This window comes from Rhinocladiella mackenziei (genome assembly GCF_000835555.1).
Source record: "Rhinocladiella mackenziei CBS 650.93 unplaced genomic scaffold supercont1.9, whole genome shotgun sequence".
Lineage (NCBI taxonomy): Eukaryota > Fungi > Ascomycota > Eurotiomycetes > Chaetothyriales > Herpotrichiellaceae > Rhinocladiella > Rhinocladiella mackenziei.
This window is the reverse complement of record NW_013550596.1, coordinates 1117520-1141401: the sequence shown is the minus strand read 5'-3', so window position 1 is coordinate 1141401 and position 23882 is coordinate 1117520. Positions and strand designations below refer to the sequence as shown.

General features: G+C 50.6%; 7 protein-coding genes across 7 annotated transcripts; 3 read left to right on the top strand and 4 right to left on the bottom strand.

Moving 5' to 3' along the window:
• Window positions 1-76: 76 nt before the first annotated feature.
• Z518_10620 (uncharacterized protein) lies at window positions 77-2031 on the bottom strand (the record flags this gene model as incomplete). The annotated part of the gene is made up of 2 exons (XM_013412162.1): window positions 77-1929; window positions 1986-2031. 2 exons carry the CDS (start codon window positions 2029-2031, stop codon window positions 77-79), a joined length of 1899 nt encoding a protein of 632 aa, XP_013267616.1.
• A 336-nt stretch (window positions 2032-2367) lies between these two features.
• On the top strand, window positions 2368-3925 carry Z518_10619 (uncharacterized protein; the record flags this gene model as incomplete). The annotated part of the gene is made up of 2 exons (XM_013412161.1): window positions 2368-2505; window positions 2576-3925. 2 exons carry the CDS (start codon window positions 2368-2370, stop codon window positions 3923-3925), a joined length of 1488 nt encoding a protein of 495 aa, XP_013267615.1.
• Window positions 3926-4247: 322 nt separating this feature from the next.
• On the bottom strand, window positions 4248-6672 carry Z518_10618 (uncharacterized protein; the record flags this gene model as incomplete). Its single annotated transcript, XM_013412160.1, has 2 exons — window positions 4248-6270; window positions 6323-6672. 2 exons carry the CDS (start codon window positions 6670-6672, stop codon window positions 4248-4250), a joined length of 2373 nt encoding a protein of 790 aa, XP_013267614.1.
• A 1287-nt stretch (window positions 6673-7959) lies between these two features.
• Z518_10617 (uncharacterized protein) lies at window positions 7960-9785 on the top strand (the record flags this gene model as incomplete). Its single annotated transcript, XM_013412159.1, has 4 exons — window positions 7960-8256; window positions 8307-8482; window positions 8665-8753; window positions 8815-9785. 4 exons carry the CDS (start codon window positions 7960-7962, stop codon window positions 9783-9785), a joined length of 1533 nt encoding a protein of 510 aa, XP_013267613.1.
• A 3060-nt stretch (window positions 9786-12845) lies between these two features.
• Z518_10616 (uncharacterized protein) lies at window positions 12846-14531 on the bottom strand (the record flags this gene model as incomplete). The annotated part of the gene is made up of 2 exons (XM_013412158.1): window positions 12846-13043; window positions 13092-14531. 2 exons carry the CDS (start codon window positions 14529-14531, stop codon window positions 12846-12848), a joined length of 1638 nt encoding a protein of 545 aa, XP_013267612.1.
• A 3242-nt stretch (window positions 14532-17773) lies between these two features.
• On the top strand, window positions 17774-18505 carry Z518_10615 (uncharacterized protein; the record flags this gene model as incomplete). Its single annotated transcript, XM_013412157.1, has 1 exon — window positions 17774-18505. The coding sequence occupies one exon, from the start codon at window positions 17774-17776 to the stop codon at window positions 18503-18505; it is 732 nt and encodes a 243-aa protein (XP_013267611.1).
• Window positions 18506-19559: 1054 nt separating this feature from the next.
• Z518_10614 (uncharacterized protein) lies at window positions 19560-23588 on the bottom strand (the record flags this gene model as incomplete). The annotated part of the gene is made up of 1 exon (XM_013412156.1): window positions 19560-23588. One exon carries the CDS (start codon window positions 23586-23588, stop codon window positions 19560-19562), a length of 4029 nt encoding a protein of 1342 aa, XP_013267610.1.
• Between the last annotated feature and the right edge of the window lie 294 nt (window positions 23589-23882).

Here is a 23882-nt window from a genome sequence, read left to right as displayed (position 1 = left end):
AAACATCATTTCCCTGCCTTGTCTGCCCACGCCTCAGTGCAATCACGTGCTATTAGGGCCTTTTCTCATCTCTGGGTTACACCGACCCGCCACTCCGAGTCCCAGCCTTGTCGCCCACGAGACCCGCCATCTCCAATAAGGCTCTCGCACCATCTTTATCCCCGCCAAAATTCACACCTTTTCTTCTCGCAGCTTCCGCCTCTTCCCACGCCAGCCGCTTTTTCTGCTTCGTAATTTCATCCTCGCCCCCGTCTGAGGGAAAACTCACGCCCCAAACCTCTAGAGTATCGATTTCGAACTCGACCTTTTTCGCCTGGGTGGTTTCCCGGTGACGGATCTGTGCGGTCTCGAGGCCTGAATCTGTCGCAAACGCCCCACTTCCTGCGTTCCCGTCGTGCTGGAATGCCGCGATCGACATATCACCGTCGACTAGCAGACTGACGGGGCCGAGGATCGGGAGTGGCGGTGCCGCGTGTGTGCGCGATTGCCGTGGAATCACGCAGCCTAGAGCGATGCCAGTCTTGCTGGAGAAGTACGGCACCGATGTCGTGCGATTGGACGGATTTGCAGGGAATATGGCCTGGCGGGGTTGAAGTTGGAAGAGAGACGCTTTGGGACCCGAAATGTCGAGTGAGGTTGCTGGTCTGGTGCCTGAACTCGGGTCGTGCCAACGCTCGGGAAGGTAGGCGCCCAGAATAATGGTTTCGTGGGCGCTGTCTGGCAGATTGCCCGAGATGAGGACCAGAGTGCTCGATTGCCAGGAGAGGACGTGACGGGAGAAGGAGCTGAGAGAGGTGCCGTGCGAGAATGTCGAGTAGAGTTGATTGAATTTTGCGCCAGAAGTGTAGATGTTTGACAGAGAGCCTGAAGGGGTGAAGACTTTGAGAGACATTGACAGTTGGGACAGCAGGGTGTCGGTGAAGATGGAGTAACTCTTGTCATCGGGTGATCGATATATCGGAGATTCTTGCGGTTCGATGGCGGGGACGATCTCTGGAGCATCGCGGTGCTTGTTGAGGTTGATATTCTTGCTGAATAGAAAGTGCTCGAACAGGGAGTTGAAAGGCTCGAACAAATCGGGCAAGGTCGTTGCTATTGCCTTGACGAAACTAGAATATCTGATGCCTTTGCTCTGCGGCTCTGGGTCAAAGGCCGCAATGATGGCATCAGCAGACACGTTGAGAGCCTGAAGCCGTTCTTCATCTAAATTGGCTCCGTAACTGACCACTGGAGTCACGGGCTCGATCCCAGCAATAAGCAACAACAGCATTATCAGCTTCTTTAGATTCTCTGCAGGTATCATCGCATGGTGGATCTTGCGATCTGCCCGCTGGTCTTGCTTGAAGACTTCGATGGCATCAAGTGAATCAAGAGCGGCGAGGGCAAGATCATCATCATCTTCCTCTTCGTCATCATTGGCAGGCTCGTCAATGGCGAATCCTGTAGCATGAGAGCTGATTCCCTTCTTTTCAACTCCCCGCTCCTTCAACGTGTCACCTGACGGTTGTTCATTGACAACGTCTTCCATGTTCAGTTTCCCCTGAGGTGAAGATATGCTAGCACTCCGATCGAACACTGCCATACTCCGGAACAGGAGCTTGACTTTATCCTGATCGCCCCTTTTCAATACCTTCTTGTACCTACCGGTCATGATTGTGACCACCTTCAACATGGCTTCTCTGGTCAGTATACATGGAGCGTGGCTGGGAAATGGGAAGGCTCCCAGATATGTACACATCTGGTACAGGACAGGGCCTGCTTGGAGAGGCTCTGGGAGGGCGAGGAAGCCACACAGCGTGTCTTCCTTCCAAAACTCGACATCTTCTTGATGATCGGCTAGAGTTTTGAAGTTGTCTTTGTAATGAGCGATCTCTAGATGAGTGTAGCATTTGGATGCAAAGCGAAGGGCCAGCTCATGGCTCAGTTGCTCTGGATGGCCCAGATATCAGACCACACAGCCAGGACTGACTAATTCGTTGACTTACCTATGGGGATCTCCCTCGGTGGCTCTGATGACTGGGATTGACCCATCTTTATCTACTACTTTTTATCCACGTCCTGGGAAGTATTGAGAGGCGAGATGGAGGACGGGATGGATTCAGATAAAGGAACTGCGCCCAAGTGCCAACGAATCCACCGTACCAACAAGAAGTCCCACGCTCGCAAAGGCCGAAAATATTTCTCATCGTTTAGCCCTTGACGATGGTCATGCCTAGCTTATGATGCAGAGATGGACCTCAAGGACCTCAATTCACAGGAGCCTTCACATTCAGGGCTTTGCGACAAGCGCAACAACCATGGAGCGAACATACGCCGTGAGTGTGACAACCACGATTTGATGCATGGATCTCGAGACTGACAGACTCCATGGAGGATGCTATTGCATCTTTAAATACACTCCAGTCCAATTTTGCCATCGTTGATGCGATTCGAAAATCGGGCCGCAAGATGAACGACCAGGCTATCCCAGAAATGATCGGGTGGTGCCGTAAGATTGGATATGAAGTATGCGACAATTGAGCCCGTCGACGTCCACGAGAGAATTCTCTCCCACGACTGACTCGGAATTCGGTAGCCCTCGGATCTGAATGCATTGAATGCCATACACATAGCGGGGACGAAGGGGAAAGGGTCTACAGCAGCGTTCACTTCCTCGATCTTAACGCAGTTTATTGACGACAAGGGATCATCATCGCTATCAAAAGTTGGCTTGTACACATCTCCCCATCTACGCTTTGTTCGGGAAAGGATACAGATAAACGGACGGCCCCTTTCCGAGAAACAGTTTGCCCGGTACTTTTTTGAAGTGTGGGATCGTCTCGAGCAAGCTGCCAACGTGGCAGGAGAAGACCCAAAGGCTCCCGGTACGAAACCGGTCTATTTCAGGTTTCTGACCCTGATGGCCTTTCACACATATATGAGTGAAAAGGTCGATACTGCCGTGATTGAATGTGGCATTGGTGGCGCTTATGATAGCACCAACATCATTGAGACGCCCGCCGTCACGGGAATCACGAGTCTGGGAATTGACCATGCCGCAATCCTCGGTTCAACAATCGGTGAAATCGCATGGCACAAATCCGGAATCATGAAGAGTGGAACCAAATGCCTCACTCCTAGTGGCCAACCTGAAGATGCCAAAAATGTGATGGCACAAGTCGCGCAGGAGAAAGGAAGTGCGCTAGAATACGTGGACATTGACCCAGCTATTGCCAATGGCGACACGAAACTCGGGCTCCAGGCAGATTTTCAAAAGACCAACGCTAGTCTCGCCGTCGCCATTGCAAAACAATTCTTGGAGCAGCATGGTTATGCTGCTAATGATGAATCGGAGCAGAAAATCCGACGCGGACTAGAAACCGTCCGATGGCCAGGACGATGTGAAACGCGGCATGAACCCGGACTTCGATGGTGCATCGATGGTGGACACACTCTCGAAAGCATCGAGCTGGCAGGAAAATGGTTTGCTTCTCAGCTCGCCACAACCAAGACATCTTCTCCTGAGCCTCGTTTCTTAATTTTCAACCAACAGACCCGCGACGCTGCTTCCCTCGCGACAGCGCTGTTCAACACGTTATCCACGGCTCTTCATGGTTCACATCCCTTCACGCATGCCATCTTCTGCACCAATACGACGTTCAAAGAAACAGGTTTCCGGCCCGATCTAGTCTCTGTAAACGCCAACACCTCAGATGTGGAGGCGCTGAAAGTCCAGAAAACTCTCGCCGAGACATGGAGGAAAATCGATCCGCCGGCTCAAGTTGAAGTGGTCCGAACCATCGAAGAGGCCGTATCCTTTGTACGAGAGTTCGCGAGTCAAAAACCAAAGAAGGGCGAGGGCGAAGAAGTCACCGCTCTGGTTACAGGAAGTTTACACCTGGTAGGCGGCTTTCTAGAAGTATTAGAAAGCGCCGATTCTGAATAGGAAGGGACAAACTTTGACAAGGAATCATTCAACTGATGGAGAAAATAGAAACCGAGTACAAAAAATATATCTCGATAGACTCGATGAGATACGGCCTCGTCAGCACGGGTGGGAGGAAATAAAATCGCGATAGTATATTTACGAACGCAAGATGCGCATTCGTGTTCACTGTTCGTCATATATCACATCGGGAAGAGAAGAAAGGAGGAATAAGTATAACCGAGTCCAAAGCACCTGTACAAGAAAAAGAATCTCACGTCTCGCCGCCGGCCGCATTTTACTTTTCCGGGAGCAGAAGCCTGTTGACGAATGGATTTAACGTCTAACCACCGTTCGGACTAACAGGACTGACTGTCTCAAATGGACTCCGTCTCTGCTCTTCATCGCGGGACATTGAACCATAACCATCGCTCGTAAATCCAGGGGATGGCAACGTTCCTATCCCGCCGCTCGCTGACTCGTTGGCGTGATAGTGCGAGTATTTCTCCCCACCGCCGTCGTCCTGGTCTCTAGACTCCTTACCCTCAGCTTTTTCCATGATAGGTTGCACAGAGCTGCTTCGGCCATGGCCGAGCCAATGATGATGCTGCTGGGCGTGGTTGTTGAGCCCCAAGTTCTGAATCGCGGGGAACGGCCAGGCGAGCATCCGGGTAGTCCCGGTCGATGTCGAGTCGTGGCTTGAGTAGGAGATGTCGTCTGCAGGTGGTGGGAATCGGACACGATGTAGTGGTGAGGCAGATGCGCCGCGCCCGGTGCCGCCGAGGCCAGCAGTCAGGAGCGAAGGTTGACATCCGCCTGGGGAATTCGAGTTGGAATTCCAATTTGAGTTCGAATGTGTATGTCCATAGTTAGCATTGTACGCATAGTCGACGATGCCCGAATGGCGGGGGTGGTCGAGATTGTTGTATGGCGTGGCGAGTTCGTACGGAGGCTTCGGACGCTCAGTGCTGGCCATTTCATGCCGTTGCGGTTGGAGTGGTGGTGTCGGCTCCTCCTCGATCGAGGAATAGGGGACTTGTTGGACTTCCGGATAAGAGGTCGATTGGTATTTTGGACCCGGACCACATGAGGCGCCGTTCATCCAGCGTGAGATCAGGCTGTTGCTGGAATGAGAGGATTTCTCGGATGAGCCGCTGCGGATAATGCGGCGGCGGCGGACGAGAAGGAAGATCAGGGTCGAAGCCAGGATGAAGATGAGAGCAGTGGCGATACCAATGCCGATGATGGCGCCTCGGGTGACTCCCCCAGAGCCATCTCCTCCAGAAGAATCGGTTGGCGACCCGTTTGTTTGGTAAGGGTAGTAATGGGTTATTGGTCTGGAGTACCTCTGAGCGAAGATTCCAGAGAGAGCCTTGTCAGACCAGGAGGCAGTCTTGGTGGAGCCTCCTTGAGCATTGCCCCCTATGGCTTTGGAGACGACGGCAGGGACTTCATATTCCGACCAAGTTTCAGGATCGTAGGTATTCTGCCACTCGAGCTTGTTGAGGTTGAAGATCTGGATGATTCCACCTTCGACACAAAGAGCTTGATTCTGGTAAATACCACCGACAACGATCATTTGATCGGGATATGGAGTGACGCAACGATGTCCTGAGCGACCATGAGAACCGTTTCCACTGTATGCCTTGATCCATGTGAAGGAAGGAACGGAGAGAATCCAGACATTATCAGATGGGACGTCACCTGAATTGAGCCCATCGTAGCCTCCGTAAATGTAGATGTGGAAAGAGGATGAATCTTTGGCCGTGGCCATCACGGAACAGAATTCTGTCAATTGCCCAGGGCCGTCGCCAGTGGTGTTTTGTATGTACCATGTGCCAGAAGCAATGTCGTCGACCGGTAAGGATGTCATGAAACTCGGACTCTCTGCCTCGCTTTCTGAAATTTGCGAATCGTTGAGACCTGAAGCCCAAACCTCTTCAGGTGAGGTAACACCGCCTACTGCGATTAATACACCTTTGTCGGATACCGGGATCCAGACGAGTTCTGCATTGGCTCGTGGTTGGACGTGGTCTGGAAGGGTATTACTGGTCCATTTTTCACTTCTCATGGTCGACATATCAACTTCTATCAGGGTGTTCGCAGTTTGGTTCGCTGAGGAATCTTCATAATAGGTCGGTCCCCAGTCCGGAGACCTCATCCCGCTGAAATAAAATCTTAGATTCTCACTTGGCGCCGAAACTCCAGCTCCGTTTGCGACGTATCTTGTGACACCATCTGGAAGACTTCCTTGGTAGAAACCAGGGCTCCAGCTTTGTTGGTCTGGACCATGTTGAAAGGCTTCGTAGCCTAGGACTGCATCGGCGCCTTGAGCGGAGACGGAATCTGTGAGGCGAGGAAGACCACTAAACAAGTCAGCATTGATTCCAGACACGGTCGAGGTCTGGCGCACCCAACATAGTCCCATCGACATAATTGGGAGCAATGTTGTTGCCGGCGCCACCCGCTTTCGACATTCGTTCGAACAGACCAGACACATTAGTTTTGGTAGTATCGAATGGTATTGAAAAATTCAAACGAAGCATGTCCCCAGCTACATTTCCATCACTGCTCACAATGGGGGTGGTTCCATCAGCAAATGCAGTCTGCCACCAAAGTTGTCCTCCATCAAGATACAGCGCATCTCGTATGACTCCGGCTCTCAATCGTGCCCAATTACATGTCGTGTAGTTTTCTTGAACCGACACTGCATTCGCTGTTCCAAGCAGCAGCGCTGCAACTAGGGCTGTTTGGAAATGCGATATCATGGCGAACCACTTCGGAAAGGTGGTCATGTCTATTGCGTAGGTTTTCAATTGCAATAGCATGAAATAATTCCAAAGATAATAACAAGAGACTGTGTCCTGGCTGAAATTACGGGCATTACCTTCTTCCTTTTTTTTTCCTTTTTTCTTTTTTTCCCCTTCCACCATCAATAGGAGCGACTGACTTGTGTTCCAGAGAAAACCTACCTCGATGCTTACGACTGTCACCAAGTTGAATTTTGCCACCTGAGGAACTATCATCTCCACGAAGCTGGTGTTATCATTGGTGCAAGTAGGACATACCCAATGCTTAAAGCTCAGGGTCTCGACGCCATCATGAGCTCACACCGATGAGCTGATATGGAACCCAGGGTATGTGCGCACGCAGCAAAGATAACACCAGCTGAGCTGCATCCGTGAGACCAGGCAACAGAAGTGAATGCCATGGCATGAGGAAGAGAAACAAGCAAAGCTGATCAAGGACCATCAAGACTCAGACAGGGAACGAGCAACGTCGATTCCGGGATTTTTCAGCCTCTGAATAGCAGCGTCACTGTCATGATTTGCGTCTAAGCGAACTTTGCACCAGCCAAGGCCGAGACAAGCGTGAAGGCGGTACAGCGAGCATGTTCCATCAGCCGCAAAACCTGTTTTTGGCAATGAAACAGACCGGGGGGAGTAGATAGGGACGAGCCAGACGATGGGAAGGTCGGCTCAAGGCTGGCGGAGAGAATCCACCTACTAGCGGAAGCCGGCTCTAGAAGCAATGTCTCTGCTCTCCCACTCTATCTTCTACCTCTATTTCATCCCTCCCTACGCTTGCCAGGTCACTTCGCTGATTATCATTGATTGGCGCGTCACTATCTGCATCTGGCAACGGCAGAGTTTGATCCAAAGAGAGGAACGTCACAAACCCGCATATTCATTCAACCAACAATGGGCGAAGGATCTCAGAGAAAAATAAAAAATCGATGGCCATGTGGCGTATCAACGATCAGGCTAGCACGAAGAATAGATATCTGGCTACTTCGGCGCTCTAAGTCTCTTCAATGACGGCAAGTCTTCTTTTCCGGCCGGACTTGATCTCACCTTCGCTATCTAAAATCCTGACGGTGAGTTCGCCAGTTCGAGAAGCTCTCACTCTCTTCGTTTGACCTCATTTTCTTTTTGGATCCACCTCTCGTTCAAAGGACCAGGTTCATTCGTTCAGCCTTCATGTATACGACCAGTCGTACTAGGAGTGCGCTGTAGTGAAATTCGAGAGAACAAAAACGGAAAATAACAGGAAAAATGTACCCACCGATCAGCCTTCTCACTGCGCTTTCGTTCGCAATCTCGACAACATGTGCCCAGTCTTCAAGCGAGGCTGTCACTGTCACACCTTCTCCGGGACGGCCACCAGACTACATCCATAACTCCACAGTTAACGACACTCTTGTTTACAGCTGTCCACCATTGCCTACTGTCTTTCTCAATGTCACTCAGTATGTGCCTATGACGACGACGGCGACCGCTTCCTTCCTCAACACAACTACTCAGTCGATCACTATTTATCGGACAATAATCTCTACGAACATCCTCACCTCGGTTCGTCCAATACATCTCACACGGTAGATTTGAGTTGCTGACGTATGTAGACTGAGATAGTGGCGGAGACGTCAACTACCGTGTCACCTAGTCCTACCACCGCCACAGCGACCAAGGAAATATTTCCATACACAACTACATCTAGAGTGACGAGCATAACATTATGCCCATCTCGAATCGTCAACCTAACCTTTACTGCCGTCCAACCATTCCCTACCGACTGGACGTAAGTACTCCCCCAACCAACTGGACTGAGAAAATGTCAAGGGTCTAACCAAGATGTCGCTTCTTACACCCAATTCCCCGATTCACCTTGCTCCATCAAAGGGCCTTACTATCGTTTCCACGCCATGTCTTCTTAAGACGCGCATAATAGTACTGGGCCGTTCTGACTTGTACTCTATACAGATGGGGATGTCCGCCCGGCTGGCTCTGCAAGCCCGCTCGAGAAAATTGCAACTTTGAAGTTGGCCTTCCGGATCGAAACTTCTACTGCAGTCCGAATGAATGTATCCCAATAGAAGCTTTACCTAGCCCACTTCCAACATGGGACGACAGCATCTATGGAAATTCGACACCAGCCGGGGACGCTGGCCTCACCCTCAACGCCGTCGACTCTTATTTCAACATGGCCCCGGGTGATTTCGGGCTCCAGATATCAAATCTTCGTCGTCGATGAAGTCCTCACTCTTACATCCACGACGATCATTGAACCCACACCTACCGTAGGTGCCAGACAAGCTCAAACGAGTATCCCCGGAGCCTGTTATCCATGGTGTAACAACTGTCTCCTGGAAGCCCAAGCCAATGGGAAAACGTCTGCCCTATGCGTTCCGGGGTCAGCATTCGAAGTCTCCCTGGAGCAATGTGAAGAGTGCATCACATATCACAAGACTGATGACAGCGGCACATTCGTGCAAATCGCACCACAATTCCAGCAATTCCTCGATTACTGTGATCAGTACTCGACAGTGGCGGTAACCACGTCTGTCACGACTCCGACGATGAACGCTGCAGGGTCAACTTACAGCGTCGTATCGTCAACATTTTCGACGACTGTCGCGCCAAAGAGCTCCACTCCTCTGTCGTCCACAGGGCCACAGATGTCCGTCACAACCACCGTGGCGACCACCCCGACATCTCCCACATCGGTTCCGCCATCGTCAACACCCTTGTCCGAATCTCCATATACCACGACCGCCACGATCCCAACGACAATCTATTCAGGAACCACCATCACGGGATCTGGGTGGTCTCAAGTAACAATCATCATGCCCGTTGCAGCCAATAGTACCACAACGATATACGGCTCTGACCTAACAAACAGCGCGACCCTCGTCCTCCCTGAATCAGCCGCCACGAGCTCCTTAGTCGCCACTATGACGGTCACTCCAATCAGCCAAGCATCTGCAACGCCATCCGAATTCCCGAGCGCCGCACCGACGTCCAAATTCTCTCCCGGCGAGCCATACTGGCGAATGATGGTGCTAGGACCCATAGTTCTGTTGATGCTCGCCCTCTCGCTCTGAGTGAATACTCTGGTCACCCGGCAAGTGAAACGACTGGCAAACATCCGATCCGGTTTTGAGGCACTCCCAGACATGTACACGCAATAGAAGTCCGAGAAAGAAATTTCTCGATCACTGCTTCTGCCATTTTGAATTCTTTTCGGTTACCTGAAGCCTTTTCAGGATCCTCAGATGTTCTTTCGAAAGGTCGGTAACGTTTTCAGCCAGCTAGCAGAGAGCTTTAGCATGCTTGGTCTTAGTAATGTTTTGGAGATCGTCAATCACTGTGCCAATATGACTGTTCTCTAGCGTAGTTCCAGTTATTGATACATAGACTTCATAGATTCCTTTGGCAAGATTTGCAGAGAATTCGATGAAGGTGAGGATTAAGCTCACTTGGTCCATCAAACGAAAGGCTTCAGCCTTACGGCGCCGAAAGTCGCGTTTGCGCGCAGCCGGTCAAAACTCACCGCGATGGGAGTAGTCTCTTAGTGAAACTCCTAGTAGCACCCGTATAAGCTAGGATTCGATGACGAAGTGGAACTCGGGCGGGCTACCACGAGAGGAATTCGACTGTAGGGGCGGGGTAGAGGAGGGCAAGCTTGAGGAAAATGAAGTGAGAGATTTGTTAGCCTGGTACAGCGCCTGAACAGGTCGACAGGCCGGCGGCCGATCATCGCTATAGCAAAGGCAGATCAGTAAGAGAGAAATGGCGGCGAGGAAGGGACACAGCACTAGATGAAGACGCGGGAGAGTGACGCGTGAGAAGTTGCAGATACGGCGAAGCGTCGGCTGGCGGACCATTTGCCACCAGGTGAAAAGGATATCACGGTTGAAGAGGTGAGGAATTGGGTCAAGGAACGTATGAGCCATCATTTGGTGCCGAAATATGTCTTCTTTGTCTCCGAATATCCCAAGACGGCGAGCGGAAAGATTCGTAAGTGGCCCCCTCAACCCGTTCCCGCTCGACTCTGAGATGGGAAGGGACCAGGGAAGCAATCTTGGCATCGAGGGAAGAAACCCTCCCAAAGCGGCGGCACTGACCGCCAAATTCGGCGGGAAATTTAAAGCGGAGCGCCCGCGACCTAGGGATCAAATTTGCTCACGTGACTTGAGTCGTCTCTGATTGGCCGAGAAAATGCACAATCACATGATCTCGCGATGGGTATACGGTCTGTTTTCAAAAGCGCCTACTCTCTCTCTTTCTTTCTCAAAGATGCCTCGGCCACCCCAGGGAGCAAGGTATTTTCCACCTGTACGGCCTGTCGTGACAAGGTAGAAAGAGAAGGGCCCGACAGCAGGACCTCCGAACGCAGTGAGGCCGGGGGGTATGGGGGCTAGCCCCATAAAACACATAGTGATCAACATCGTCTACATATGGTCCATGGACTGGATCCGATGGAGGATATCGTACGGCACGGGACACCGTGATCAACATCGTCTATATATGATCCATGGACTGGATCCGATCAGGGCGGTGTGGCAGACAAAGGTGAGTGTGCCACGGACTGGATCCGATGGGGTCAGCCAATCAGAGCAAAGATTAGGTAATTGTCGGATTATAGATTCTCCGGATTACGGCGGCATTCTACCTATCCGTGGTGGGCCATGGACTGGATCCGATGGGGTCAGCCAATCAGAGCAAAGGATTTGGTAGTTGTCGGATTATAGATTTTCCAGATCGCAAAGGATTGGCCAATAACGTGAATCGGTATGGGGTCGTACGACCGATCCAGTCACGTGATGGAAAAGGCTTGGCAATCTCGAACGAAGTGAGGCCTGGGGGTTTGTGCCCCCTCTAGTTTTCAATCTGAAATCATCCATTTCATTAAAACAACCCAGCAATCACCATGTTCTCACGAACACTCTTGTCCACGCGCGTTACCTTTCTGAGCTCTGTGATCCGGCAGACTCGCTTCCTCAGCACTTCCAGACCAAACTTTATTCGCATACCAACGCCCTCATCCAACATCCTCACAAGCTGTTCTGTGAAGCCGCGATCACCAACACTCCGCTCGACACTCACAATGCAAACTCAAGTGCAAATGCAACTCCGAGGCATGAAAACCCGCTCATCGGTAAAGAGGCTTTGTGAAGGATGCAAGGTATACTTCTCCGGCCTTCGTACGTAACTACAGTGTTGTCTTTATCCGCTAACAAAACATGATCGCAATATAGGCTGTTCGGCGCAAGAATCGAGTCTATATCATCTGCGACAAGAACCCGAAGCATAAGCAGCGACAAGGGAAATAAATAAAATGAAATTTCTCTCGACAAAGGGCCCGAAACGCTTCTTCGAACATGCGATCGATACGGTATAGAGCTTGGGACGAAATTCTTTATAGCAACGGCCGTCCTCCTCTCGTGATGTTTAGATCTACGCAATGCCCAGCTCCCATTCATTAAGCTCTTGCAATGTCGACGAGCGAAGGAAGGCTCAGGTGATAGCTCGTCGTCACATATATGCACGTTTCACCACGATCAGCGGGACGCCATACCTCTCACGAGCGATGGAGAATCACGCTCCTGAAGAATGACTAGAGCTACGTCCGCAATGGAAAAGAAGAGTACGGAAAAAAGGGGGAGGATCGGTCTGCTCTTCGAAGTCAAAATCACAACTCCTGTACAAACGGGCACGGGCCAATGCTAAGCGACAGCGCTTTAACATCGATGGATTTGGACGAGTCGAGACCAGAAGAGTGGTCAAGATATATGGAAAATATCCCGCTTCCCCTTTGACACGAAAGAAAGTCCCTAGATTCTGAGATGGAGTGACTTTAGCCGTACAAAAGATCTGAATTGGCCCAGTGGATTTGGTTCTCATTTTGATTCCCATTTACCTGGGACCGTGCTAAAATAAATCATGGCTTATTTCGTCACGAGAGTCATGGAGTGCCGTAGAAGTACCATCACTCGTTCAGTCGCTTGAGAGTCATTTGTCTGTGCCATCATGAGCCCATCAGTCGTCCACAGGGACCAGCCCAATATCCTTCCTATCCAGCATGGTGCAAGTCTATTCCAGCAGTCCAACATCCGGGCTCCATCTTTCCAGGCATCAGAGCTGGTGACTACAACTCTCCATCACAGAAGCACAATACCAATACCACCCCGCTTCGACTCGTCAGGCATATTCTTCGCATTGACACCTCCATTTATCGGTTTCGTCCGCCAGTTGTACAAGTAGTGATGCAATTGACCATCGCCAGCACCGAACTTCAGCTGCTCCAGGAACATTGGGTTGTCGTGAAGAGTCAGGGCGTTGAAAACGTCGAACTTGGCCTGCCAATCGTCAGGATTATCTCGTGGATTAAGCGTATTTGGACTCACCTTCTTAGCTTCAATGAGCAGATCTTGGACTACTTGGAGAAGCCTTTCCTTCAGACCCTTTTCCTTCGGATTGAACGCTTGCTCGGTCGCGTAATAATAGAGATATGCTGCTCGGATCTTGTCATGCTTCTTGCTCGCATCGCCGATAACGCTGCTCTCCAAACAATAGAAGCTTCCGAAATCGGTGATCTTGCCATCTTGTTCGACGACAAATGACCAAACGACTTGGTCTTCAGGCTTTTGTCGGTTGTAGAACCAATGCTCAATCTCTTCTCTGGAAAATTGTTGCGCGAGGTCAAATCGCGACAGATATCGCGAGAGCAGGTCCAGCACTGGATCAATATCCTTCTCTTCCATCAATCGCCATCCTGGTGTGCTGGTCTCTGGCGGTAGTTGATTTCGAGCAATCATCTTGGCCGGTGTACTGTTGGGTGGGAGCGGAGAAAAGCCGACCTCGTAAAGCTTCAACCAGTCAAGACTTCGATGAAAGTAACGACAACTGCCTACAGGCGTCGGGAGAACAACACCACCGGTGTAGATCGCCTGATAAATCCCCTCCAGATGACATCTTCTCGTGACTTCTTTGATGAGCACTGGCGCTAGCCTCCGGGATCTCAGCTTTTTGTGGACGCACATGAAATTAATCTCCACCACGTCCAGAATATTTTCTCTTATTCTGAGTTTGATGGGAATGCCGAAGATGCTGGCAACTAGAAGCCGATTTGGACCTTTGGCCCGGACACCGATATGCCAGCTCTTTTTCCATCCCGGCGACTTCAAAGCCCAGTCCAGGAAAACGGCAGAGTAGTTGAACCGAAACATGGCGTGGTCATCCTCCACATAGTGTAAAGAGAGAAGTTTGTAAACCTCTCTAATTTCATCCTCATTGGTCAAATCGAGCTCAACCCATTCGTAGCCTTCAGGAAGAGGAGCGGCCGTCTTAGGAACCAGCTCCGGGATGACCTCTTTGATAGGGCCATCTGGTTTGTCGCTATCTTGTTTATCATCAAATCGAACCACCGGTTGAGTTCCCCAGAACTTGTGTGAAGCCATATCTTTTTGATTCTTGCCATTCAAAGACATCCCACCGAGTAACTGTGACATATCCATCATTTTCAACATTTCATGTGCCTTTTCAGGAGGGAGGCCGGACAGTTCACCCTTGAGGGAAGGATTCATATCGAGAAGAGTCTTTAAGGAATCATCAGGTAATTTGGCTGCGGGTTTCGAGGATTCTGCAGCTTCGGGGGATTTGTGGCCGGTGATGGCAGAGACCAGCTTGGATTTCTTTGGTTTCTTCTTTTTCTTTTTGGATTTTGCAGCCGCGACGCTTGGAGAATCTTGTGTATTTTCAGCGCCATCTTGTGGTTGTACCTCTGCCTCAGATTCCGACTCGGGTTGTTCCTCCGGCGGGACTTGCTCAGAGAGAGAGTCGGCCATCCTGAAGAAATTACTCTGTAACGGTGGTAACTGGCGACAGATGTGAGATAGTCGAGGAGAAACGGCCAAATGCGGTCAGACGGAGAGGTGCGCGATCTTTTGGTGATTTGGCGAGGAATGGCCTTGTCACCCCGCCGAGGACTTTCAGCGGAAGACCCAAAGTTCCTCCGCAGACGTCAACGGGGCAGAAGGGCCCTGTCCCTCTTGACACCAATAGGGGCTCAAGGTTCAGTCTCAGCCTTGTGCCCCTATTCTGTCCTTCCTTTGTGCCTTATCCGTCCCAGTCTGTAGAGCCAGGAACGGGGCCAATGTGCCATTATCTCTTCGCAGTCCACAGACTCCTTAAGAAATCCCTCATAGAATATAACAACGTCGTCTACCACTCAGACTTGTCTAAGTCTTGATTGCCTCGCACTTACTTGTGGTCCTCGTGAAGGCGAAAACACAGGCCTCGGATCCGGGTGATATCCAAAAGAGTGAAGACACTGGTCAATATGCAATACGTGGTTTGGTTGCTCACAATTTCTGACTGGCCCATAAATGCCCTGACGCAATAGCAATGAAGAGAATGATGACAAAGTTATCAATGTATGCGAAGCCGGGCATATTGAGCATTTCTTTGATCCAATGTTCTCTACCGGGGCGGTACTCATGGTAACCAACTGAGAGAAAAGCTCCTTGATGAAGACATGGGAACACAATTACTGTCATGTTGCTACAGTCCCCTACCAACCAGCCAAGCTAGCATGGAAATCTTGACCATCGGAATGCCCCAGCGCGACGGTGATTTCGAGAGCCATTGTGTCAGTCCGGCGGCATAGCTGGCAATACATGCCCGGCAACAAAGCAAACAGTGACAGCTATATTTTCTCCTTGGAAGCGAACACAGATTCAGGAGATACCTCCACATCGGCTTCGACACATGTGTGCCAATTGCAAATTGCATGTATGGTTCAATAAAGCTCTTCGGAAATTGTCCGACAATCTTGGGAGACAACTCTCCTATCTTTGCAATTTCTCTAGCCCGGCACGAACTGGTGAACGAAGAGAACAGTCACTCAATGTACACCCCCGTTCACGAGCATTATGGCAGGGCACCGGAGGGAAACAGTGCTATTGACACCTTAGAAGAAAGACACGCAAATCATTTCCCATCCCAGAAGTTGAAACGCTCTATAATTGTCCTCTTTCCCCAAACCCCACCCCCCGGAGAGCAATAGAGCGGGATTTCTTCATGGTTCATTGTTGAGAGTGAAGCAATCGCCTCATCAAGAAAAACATCAATGGTCAGTCAAAGACCCTTTCATCCGCTGTGAGTGCATCTAGACGAGAAGCTATCATTCGTACTGACCGATTTCAGCTCAGAAATCAAACCAACGCCTATCGCTTTTATCATCGACATCGAATCTTTTCCATCAAGCTTCCTTGAAGGAATCGACCTCTTATACACGATTCCTACCTTGCCGTGCTATGGATGTGAGAGAGAAAGATTTCAACTTCGCCGTGGACTTGCCCGAGCTCTCGCATCCTTTGGACAGGGAGTTCCTGAGTACGTTCCAACGGTGGAGAGGCTGTGAAAGAGCAGCAGCTGTGCAAAGCTTGTGGCAATGTCGATAGCGAAGTTCCCACAACTGCAGCTGATTGCAAAGAGGCATTTGATCACATGCCTTTTCCATACCCATATGCTTTCTGATCCTTGGATAGCTCTTGAAAAGCTACTTATGTCAATCTATTTGACATCTGGAGGCTGTCAAAACAGGTAAAGAGCCACCCATGTTCAGCAATCCAGCACCGCACGGATCGACGCTAATGAAAGATACTGAGCTGCCAGATCTTGCTTTGGGCCAGGGAAACTCAAGCCAGCCAACAGTAGAACAAGAATGTATAATGGGATTCGTTGCTGCAATTACCTCCAGCAACAAAAGAAAGTTTGTGTAGAACGCTTCACGGCAGCACGCCCTGTAAATAGGACGTAAGTAATAAAAGACAAAAGCATTTTCCACAAACCCCTTCGATAGGAGGTTGCAGAAAGTAGAAGGGTCTATTCTGGAGGTAACCCGGGTTCGCAGGAGCCACCTTGCCGAAGCTGCGGAGGTCTTTGGTGCCTTCTAACCCGGTGCTAATTTGTCCTGACCAGACCTGGACCTGCGGGATCGACCGATTTGCACGCAACATTCGAATTTTTGAACAGGTCGGATTCGAGTCCGAGTCTTCGCCTGAGAGTTGGATGCCTGCGAACTCTGCCGAACAGCGTAATCAACCAAGGTTAGCCAGAATGGTGTGTCCTCGCTAGCTGCCAGAAGGGTCTTCGTGATTTGGGAAGGAATTTGGGGAAAATCCTTTCTCCTTTTTGAGGGTGCGTGATTTTTGCAACTCCCTCTGCTTCACGCTACTGTCTCTCCAACCCAGACTTGATTTTGACTGATCTTTTTTTTGAGAACAAGGGCATCTGCAATTCCCTCAGCCTCTCTTTTCTAGGCCCACGATCCGAATTGTTGATTCTTCACAACTTTTATGTTCTGTCATATTCTCGGCCACCGTACTGTCCCTTGTGGACGAGCTATATGTATTATTGATTCTCCCGTGCGATGCACCTTTTCCTGCAACCAACTTGAATGGAGTACACTTACGAGTTCCTTTCTTCTGAGTGTGACAGGCGCATCTCCTGTTCTCACTATGCACTGCCATCGAATGGGTGTGCATCTCAGTTCAGCTCGACAACTCTCGCCAAAGGCTCCAATGTACCGGAATAAGGTATTTCCCTACCGGCAGTTTGGTTTGGTTCATGTGGTGATGTGATGATGGGTCAAATCATGAAGATTTTGCCTGCCTGAGGGGGATGCGAGGTGGCCTCTCGTGTCTGCCTATTTATTGAGTGTAGGACTGAGAGAGGCTGCAGTGCACGTGACTAGGCTAAACCCAATGGGGAATGCCAACATTGCGGCGTGCGATCTCAACAACATCGACCTGACGTTCAAATAGCCCCTGAACAGAGTTATCTAATCTCTCGGCATGTTGCTGCATGTGATTGCCTCGGGCTTAGCCCCCAAGGGGACTTCGCCCCTCACTTCTCCCTCCCGCATTTTCTTCCCCGGACACGAACCTTCCTCTTCCGGTAAACCGACCGGCCAGTCTATTCTTTCCTCTGCCGTGTCTCACTCCCTCGCTTCTACAAAACGGCCGCCTCCTGGCCCTCTTCGACTCAAGTCCCAAGAGATCCCAGAGCCGATGTTGCTCGAATGATGCCGGACATGCTTTCATTAATAAATTCACCTGCCGGGCCCATCCCCAGATTGTCTTCATCCTCCTCCGATGACGGCGAGCCCTTGGCTTTGGAGGTAATAAAGCAGCTCCGTGGCAGGATCGCACCTCGAGAGCCGCCTTCACAACCACAAGACAGCCTCTCTCGACCCGACTCCTACGAGCCATTCTTCATCCCTCATCCCATCCTCTTCGAGTCCCCCACCACCTCTCAAAACGGCAGCGCACTACTCCAAATGCCCTCCGAAATCCTTACCCTTATCTTCCAACAAGTTAACATTCCCTACTTCCAAGTCTGCTTGGCACTGACCTGCAAAGACATGGGAAGAATCGCGAGCAAAAAGAACGTCATGTCATCGTGGCGGGGCTATCGAGACAAGGATGGCCTGTTCCGCTTGCTGGAGAGAAAACACTACATTCCCCAGTCTCTACGACTGTGTCGCGCGTGTTTCCGCTTCGTTCCACGCAGTGCAGGGTATTGGGTTGAACGGATGATGCACCCGGCATTTGATCGCAAGTCGGCCAACTGGTACGATATTTTCAACTGGTTTAACGAACAGTCGCATGCCCAACATCGGTGCCCTTGGTGTTGTATACTTGGTTATACCAGTTATTTCACTGAGAGGAGTTATCTAAGGGAAAGAGCATTCCTGGGTGATGGGGAGCGCTCGACAATGTGCCCTGAGTTGAATCGAAGAATGGACAGGCCCTGAAACATTAGTCCTTGGACTTCATGTAGAAGAATTATCGCTTCAAGCCAGGTAAAGTCTACCAATGCTTGAATAGCAACAAACAACACACCATTGTACAGTACCACACACGAGCCTACCACTCTGTCCACGCATGGATCAAAAATAAACTACCTCGGAGACTCAGGCTCGATTCATACTATCCGAGAGCTCAGAAAAGGTTCAAGTTCACCAAAAACCAATAGTTGAGCACCATCGAGACGGAGGGTTAGAATTGTCCTCTTCATCCGGCAACGTCACCATCAAAGAACGGTTCCGACAAGAGAATACAACACATCCTGATTTCTCACACTTCTAACAGAGTGCTCCGCACATTCCTCGATTTCGGGCAGAGCAGGTCACCAGAATTATGAAGACACATCTCACGGGAAGCAAACCCTGGCACACATTGGCTCCGAAGCTCCCGTAGTGAGCTGAATCGGGTCATCAGTCAATAGGAAAAGGCTACCCAAGCTGCTTCTTTGTTGGATGCCCGGAGAGTTTGTCACTGCAACTACTTCAATAAATCCCCCACCTTCTGAACGGATGTGAGAATCAACCCCAACAACGGCAGAGAGCTCAGAGCCGCAAGGGACGTCGGACATCTATTTTCAGATTACAGCATGCGAAGAAAATGACAAGGATAAATGGCACAGGCATGGGCATTGGCAAATGCAAGGAGCTGAACTTTGAGGAACCTTGAGGTCATGTTGTCCATAGTGGGCTCTGTTTCACCATCGAGAATGACCGGAAATGCCAACACCAGACGAGCTCCAACGAAGAAGATAGTGATGAGCATGGTCTGATGAACTCGAAATAGTCACGCAGGTCTGACTATAGGAGTCAAATTTAGCCAGAAAAACAAAGTCATGCATAGCTGAGGCAAAACATTACGAAATCTCTAAATGATATAAGACACAACGAGAATAGGAATCACCAGGAGAGAAAGGAGGTGGAGGGACTCGTAGCCTTTCAACGCGCTTTTGATTTCTTGGGATTTTTTTTTTTTTTTAAAATTGCAGCTAGAGAGCAGGAAGAGCTACGTAGCTTTTCTCATTTTCTGTCCTCTCGCATTCGATTTGGAGTTGCTTTTCGTTTTCGACTTCGACCGCGACTTCGTGCTTCGCGCCGGCGCCTCGTCAGCGGCAAAATCTGCATCTTCATCTGAGTAGGAATTCATTTGCTCGCTCAGATCGCGGTCTTCAGTCTGCAAACCAGAGCCGTCTCTCCTCTCCTCATGTCGAGTACGTCCCGATTTCGATGTCTTTCCCCTTCTCGGGTTCGATGTCACATGGTCATCCTCTTTCTCTGTGTTACCATCGCTAACGTCACCTGGAATCCCAACAGGCTCACCCACACCCTCCACCATTTCGCTCTCGTCCAGCTCGTATGTTTGCTCTTCATCAACCTCCAGTTCTCTCCCTTTCCTCCTCCGCTCTGCCTCGCCACGCAACCTCTTGAACGCATTCCTCATACGTCCCGACTCTTTACCCGTCCGATTTCTCGGCGCCATGGCTTCAGGATTTCCGGCCCCGTCACCACCAACAGCAAGTCCGGAGCCAACAGTACCGTTCGCGCGTCCACCAATCCCGAGACCCCCACTGAAGAATCTCGTGATATTGCTCTGCGTACCTTCGACCTCACGTTTATTCATATCGCGAATAACGGGCACCAGGACCTCGTCCGTCCGTTCTTGGGACCAGCCGATCGTGACCATGAGGAAGGACCGTAGCTTATCCAAATCAGGCACACCCCATTGGAAGGGCTCAGTGTTTGAATCGACCTCTGGATTTAGATAAGCCTCGTCGACTCTCGGATCTGGAAACCCTGTGGGGAGAAAGAGCCGTTTCTGCACGGTATTTTTGAATTTGCGCCGGAATGGCGTCGTAAGCTTGTTTTCCAGATCCTGCGGCCTTCCAAGCTGGACTTGGGAGCACCAGTCCTTGAACTCCTGCAGGGTTTCGAAGTCAGTGAGGATCTCCAGCGCCGTGACGGGCCCAATGCCTGGGATGCCTTCCGTGTAGTCGCTCCCAAGTAAATGCGCGAAGCGGATTAAGCGTCGTCGATCGAGTAGGAATTCCTTCTCCAGCTCTGACGCGAGATAGCATTCGACAAACTTGGCGGTGTTGAACATGTTTTTGTAGATGCGTGTTCCGCCGAAGAGGAAAATATCCGAGTCGTCGGTGACGATCCCGTCAACGAGACCCAGACGGACGAGTTCGGCGCACTGAGCTTCCGCTTCCATCGGTGCCGTGATGTATGGAAGACCAAAAAGTCGGAGTAAGGCCTGACATTCTTGAATCATGACATGGGTGACTTCGTCGGCGTCACGGCGGTCCTTCTTTTGCTGATTACGCAGTTGTTTCAGCTCGTTCTCGTAATCTCGAACGGCCTGGGCTGTCGTCTTCTGGTTGTTGAGCGAGGAAGCGAAGCGTGCGTGTTCCTCGGCTTCAATGGCGAGTTGGCGCATTAGTTCTTCTTCAGATTCGGAAAGATATTCGAATTCTTCTTCAACGAGTGGCGCCGTAGCTTGAGCCGTACCAGATTCTCCAGCAAAGAGGTCATCCAAATTAGGCACGGGGTTGAGATCTGCATCCGGGGTCGATTTTTGGGTAGTCATGTTTATACCTTGGCTTTCGGGTGATGCGTCGCGAGGTCGCATGTCCACGTCTTCAAAATCCTCGCCTTCGTCGTCGTCCTGCTCTTCCACCACTGCATAAGGTTTGTGCGGTGATTTTGAGCCCGGAGAATCATCAACCACGGTGCCAAGAGATCCAGACCTGCCTGGATCATCAATCTCGGATTCACTCCATTCGACCTCGAAATCACTCTCCGCTGCAGCAGTTTCACCGTCCTTCGGCGGAGATGGTTCATGGTCACGTTCAGCCGTGGCCGAAGGCTGATGAGGATGGACTGTATCTTTCTCTGGCGGCTCAACGATCGAATCTTCCTCGGGTCTGGGCTCCTTTTCGGCCTCAATTTGTCGATCCATCTCGTAGCGTTTCTCACGTTCCTCATCGCGTCGACGCTTCTCAGCGTCTTCGAGCTCATCCCAACCAGCGTCTTCAGTTTGGCTTGTCATATCTAGACCAAAATCGATGTGGTGAGAGTGCCGAGTCAACTCGTGCAGATCTTCATCATCATCTTCATCCAGATTGATGGGAGATCTGCCTTCATTGTGTCCCTCTACTGCTTCAAGATCAATGATTTCTTTAGTATTTTGCCGGCGAATGGTTTCCCTTCTATCGAAATCGTCTTGTCCATATGTAATGTGATCATCCACATCTGGTCCTTCGGACTCGACAGTGTGTTTGAGATCCTTGGTGCTAGGAGCAGCATTGAACCAAGCAGGCATAGGTTGAGACGGTCGTTCTTTTCGGAATGCCTCATCGCCAAGTTCTCGTTCAAAGCCTCCAGACGAATCCTCTTCGATTTTCTTCGACTTTTTCTTGCCCAGAAGCGATTCCCCAAGGTTCAAAGACTCGAACGGTAAGGGGCCGTCGAATTTGGGCATGGGGACGGTCAGATGCGATGATAGGTTTCTTTCTCTGACATCGGTCTTCGCTTGAGGCTTGGACTGTCTAGATTCTGCTAGGGCCGCCTGCAAATCGAAGCCATCATCCTGATCAAGGTCCGGAGTCTGATGGGTTGTCTCATCCCCAACAAAGCCACCCGCAAGGCCATCATCATCTGTCGGTTGTTCCAAAGACATTGCAATGGCACGCTGTAAGTCGTCGTCTTCAAACAATTCATCTTCCTCGTCCTCGGCTGTCTTATCCTGTGGCACAAAAAGCGTGTCGTCATTAGTATCCGCGGTCTTGGGGGCTGATGGGACCTGCGTGGGGGCATTCGCAGTGGCTTTTCGTGCTTCATACACCGCCTTTCGCTTCCTAGCAATCTCAGCCACCGCATCTTCATGAGATATATCGTCATCCGGAGCTTTCCTTTTGCGCTGCCACATCTTGGGGATCCTGTTGAGGCCCTCGATCGCGACATCTTCAAATTCCTCGTCTTCAGCCGAGTCTCGTGTCAAATCTTCCGACTTCTCCTCATCATCTAGGTCAATCGCGTTTTCCTTCTTGCTTCCCTGCTTATTTGAAACGACACCAAGAGCCCAACCACCGTCAACTCCGTCATTCTTCACCAAGATATACTCTTTCCCTTTCTCGCCCGCAATCCTTCCTCCTTGGTTCAAGAAATCTTCGGCCATTCCGTTGATGTGCATCAATCTCTGTGTGAGCTCATTCCTCTCTTTGACACGCTCGATCTGAAATTTCGAAAATGCCATGCGATCTGGGAACATTCCGTCAAGCTGTTCTTTCGAATAACCCATTCTAAGTCTTGAGCGTAATCTGGCGGCGTTTAGGATATTGTAGCGATCACCAGCCGGAAGGGATAGGAAAAATGAGCTCTCAAAATCGATCTTGCTGAAATCGTAAAGATTGATGTCTTCTCCACTGTGAAACTGTCGAGCATATTCCTCCAGCTCTGCTTGTGACATGATTCTCGGGTCATTAGGTGCACCCATGCTTTCAATACTGACGTCGAGATCTGGTAGGTGGTACTGGTCTTTCTTCTTGAATTGCCTTCCGGCCAGCCTTTGTTTCGGTGTCATACCCAGTTCCTCGACGTACACAAGCTCTTGATCAGGAGGCAACTCCTCTTCCATTGGGGTACGTTCTCTTTCGGCTCGTCTTCTCTTCTCTTCTTCCTCCGCAGCCCTTGCTACTTGGACTGCAAGCAGCTTTCCAGCTGTTCGCGCAGCATCTTCACGTCGGCCCTCCCGTCTTCGAGCTCTCTTCCTGACGGTCTCGCGCTTGAGTATAGGGGCTCCTCCATCGAATACGAAGACCGGTTTAATGCCAAAGTAAAGCAGCTTGCATATTCGTCTAAAGAACCCCACCACATGGCTGTTTCGGAGGGCGTTGCCTTCTTTATCTCGAACTGCCTTGAGGAATTGGTAGATCCATATCGACGCATCAACGGCAAGGCGTTTGCGATTGAGAGAGGCGAGTTGAGTAGGTCGCGCGGTGGGTGCTACGACAGTCCAAAGGCCGGTGACGCCCATGGTGTGTACAAGGAACCAAAGTCCACAAAATTGTCGATGGCGGTGGAGCACTCGAAGACTCAACGGTGAGGTAGCAGTTGAAATCTTCGAGCGCTGGCCATGATGATGGTGTCGACGTTGGAAAAGAGGCGAACGGGTAGAAACTGAAGTCGCTGGTAGAATTCGAATTATATGGTGCCTCCGATGGCTCACGTCGACCCGGAGAATAACGCGAATTCACATGACGCATCCGCCCCTCATTCCGCCACCAAAGATACACACCATGACTCAAGTGTCGAGTCCGGGAATTGCTGT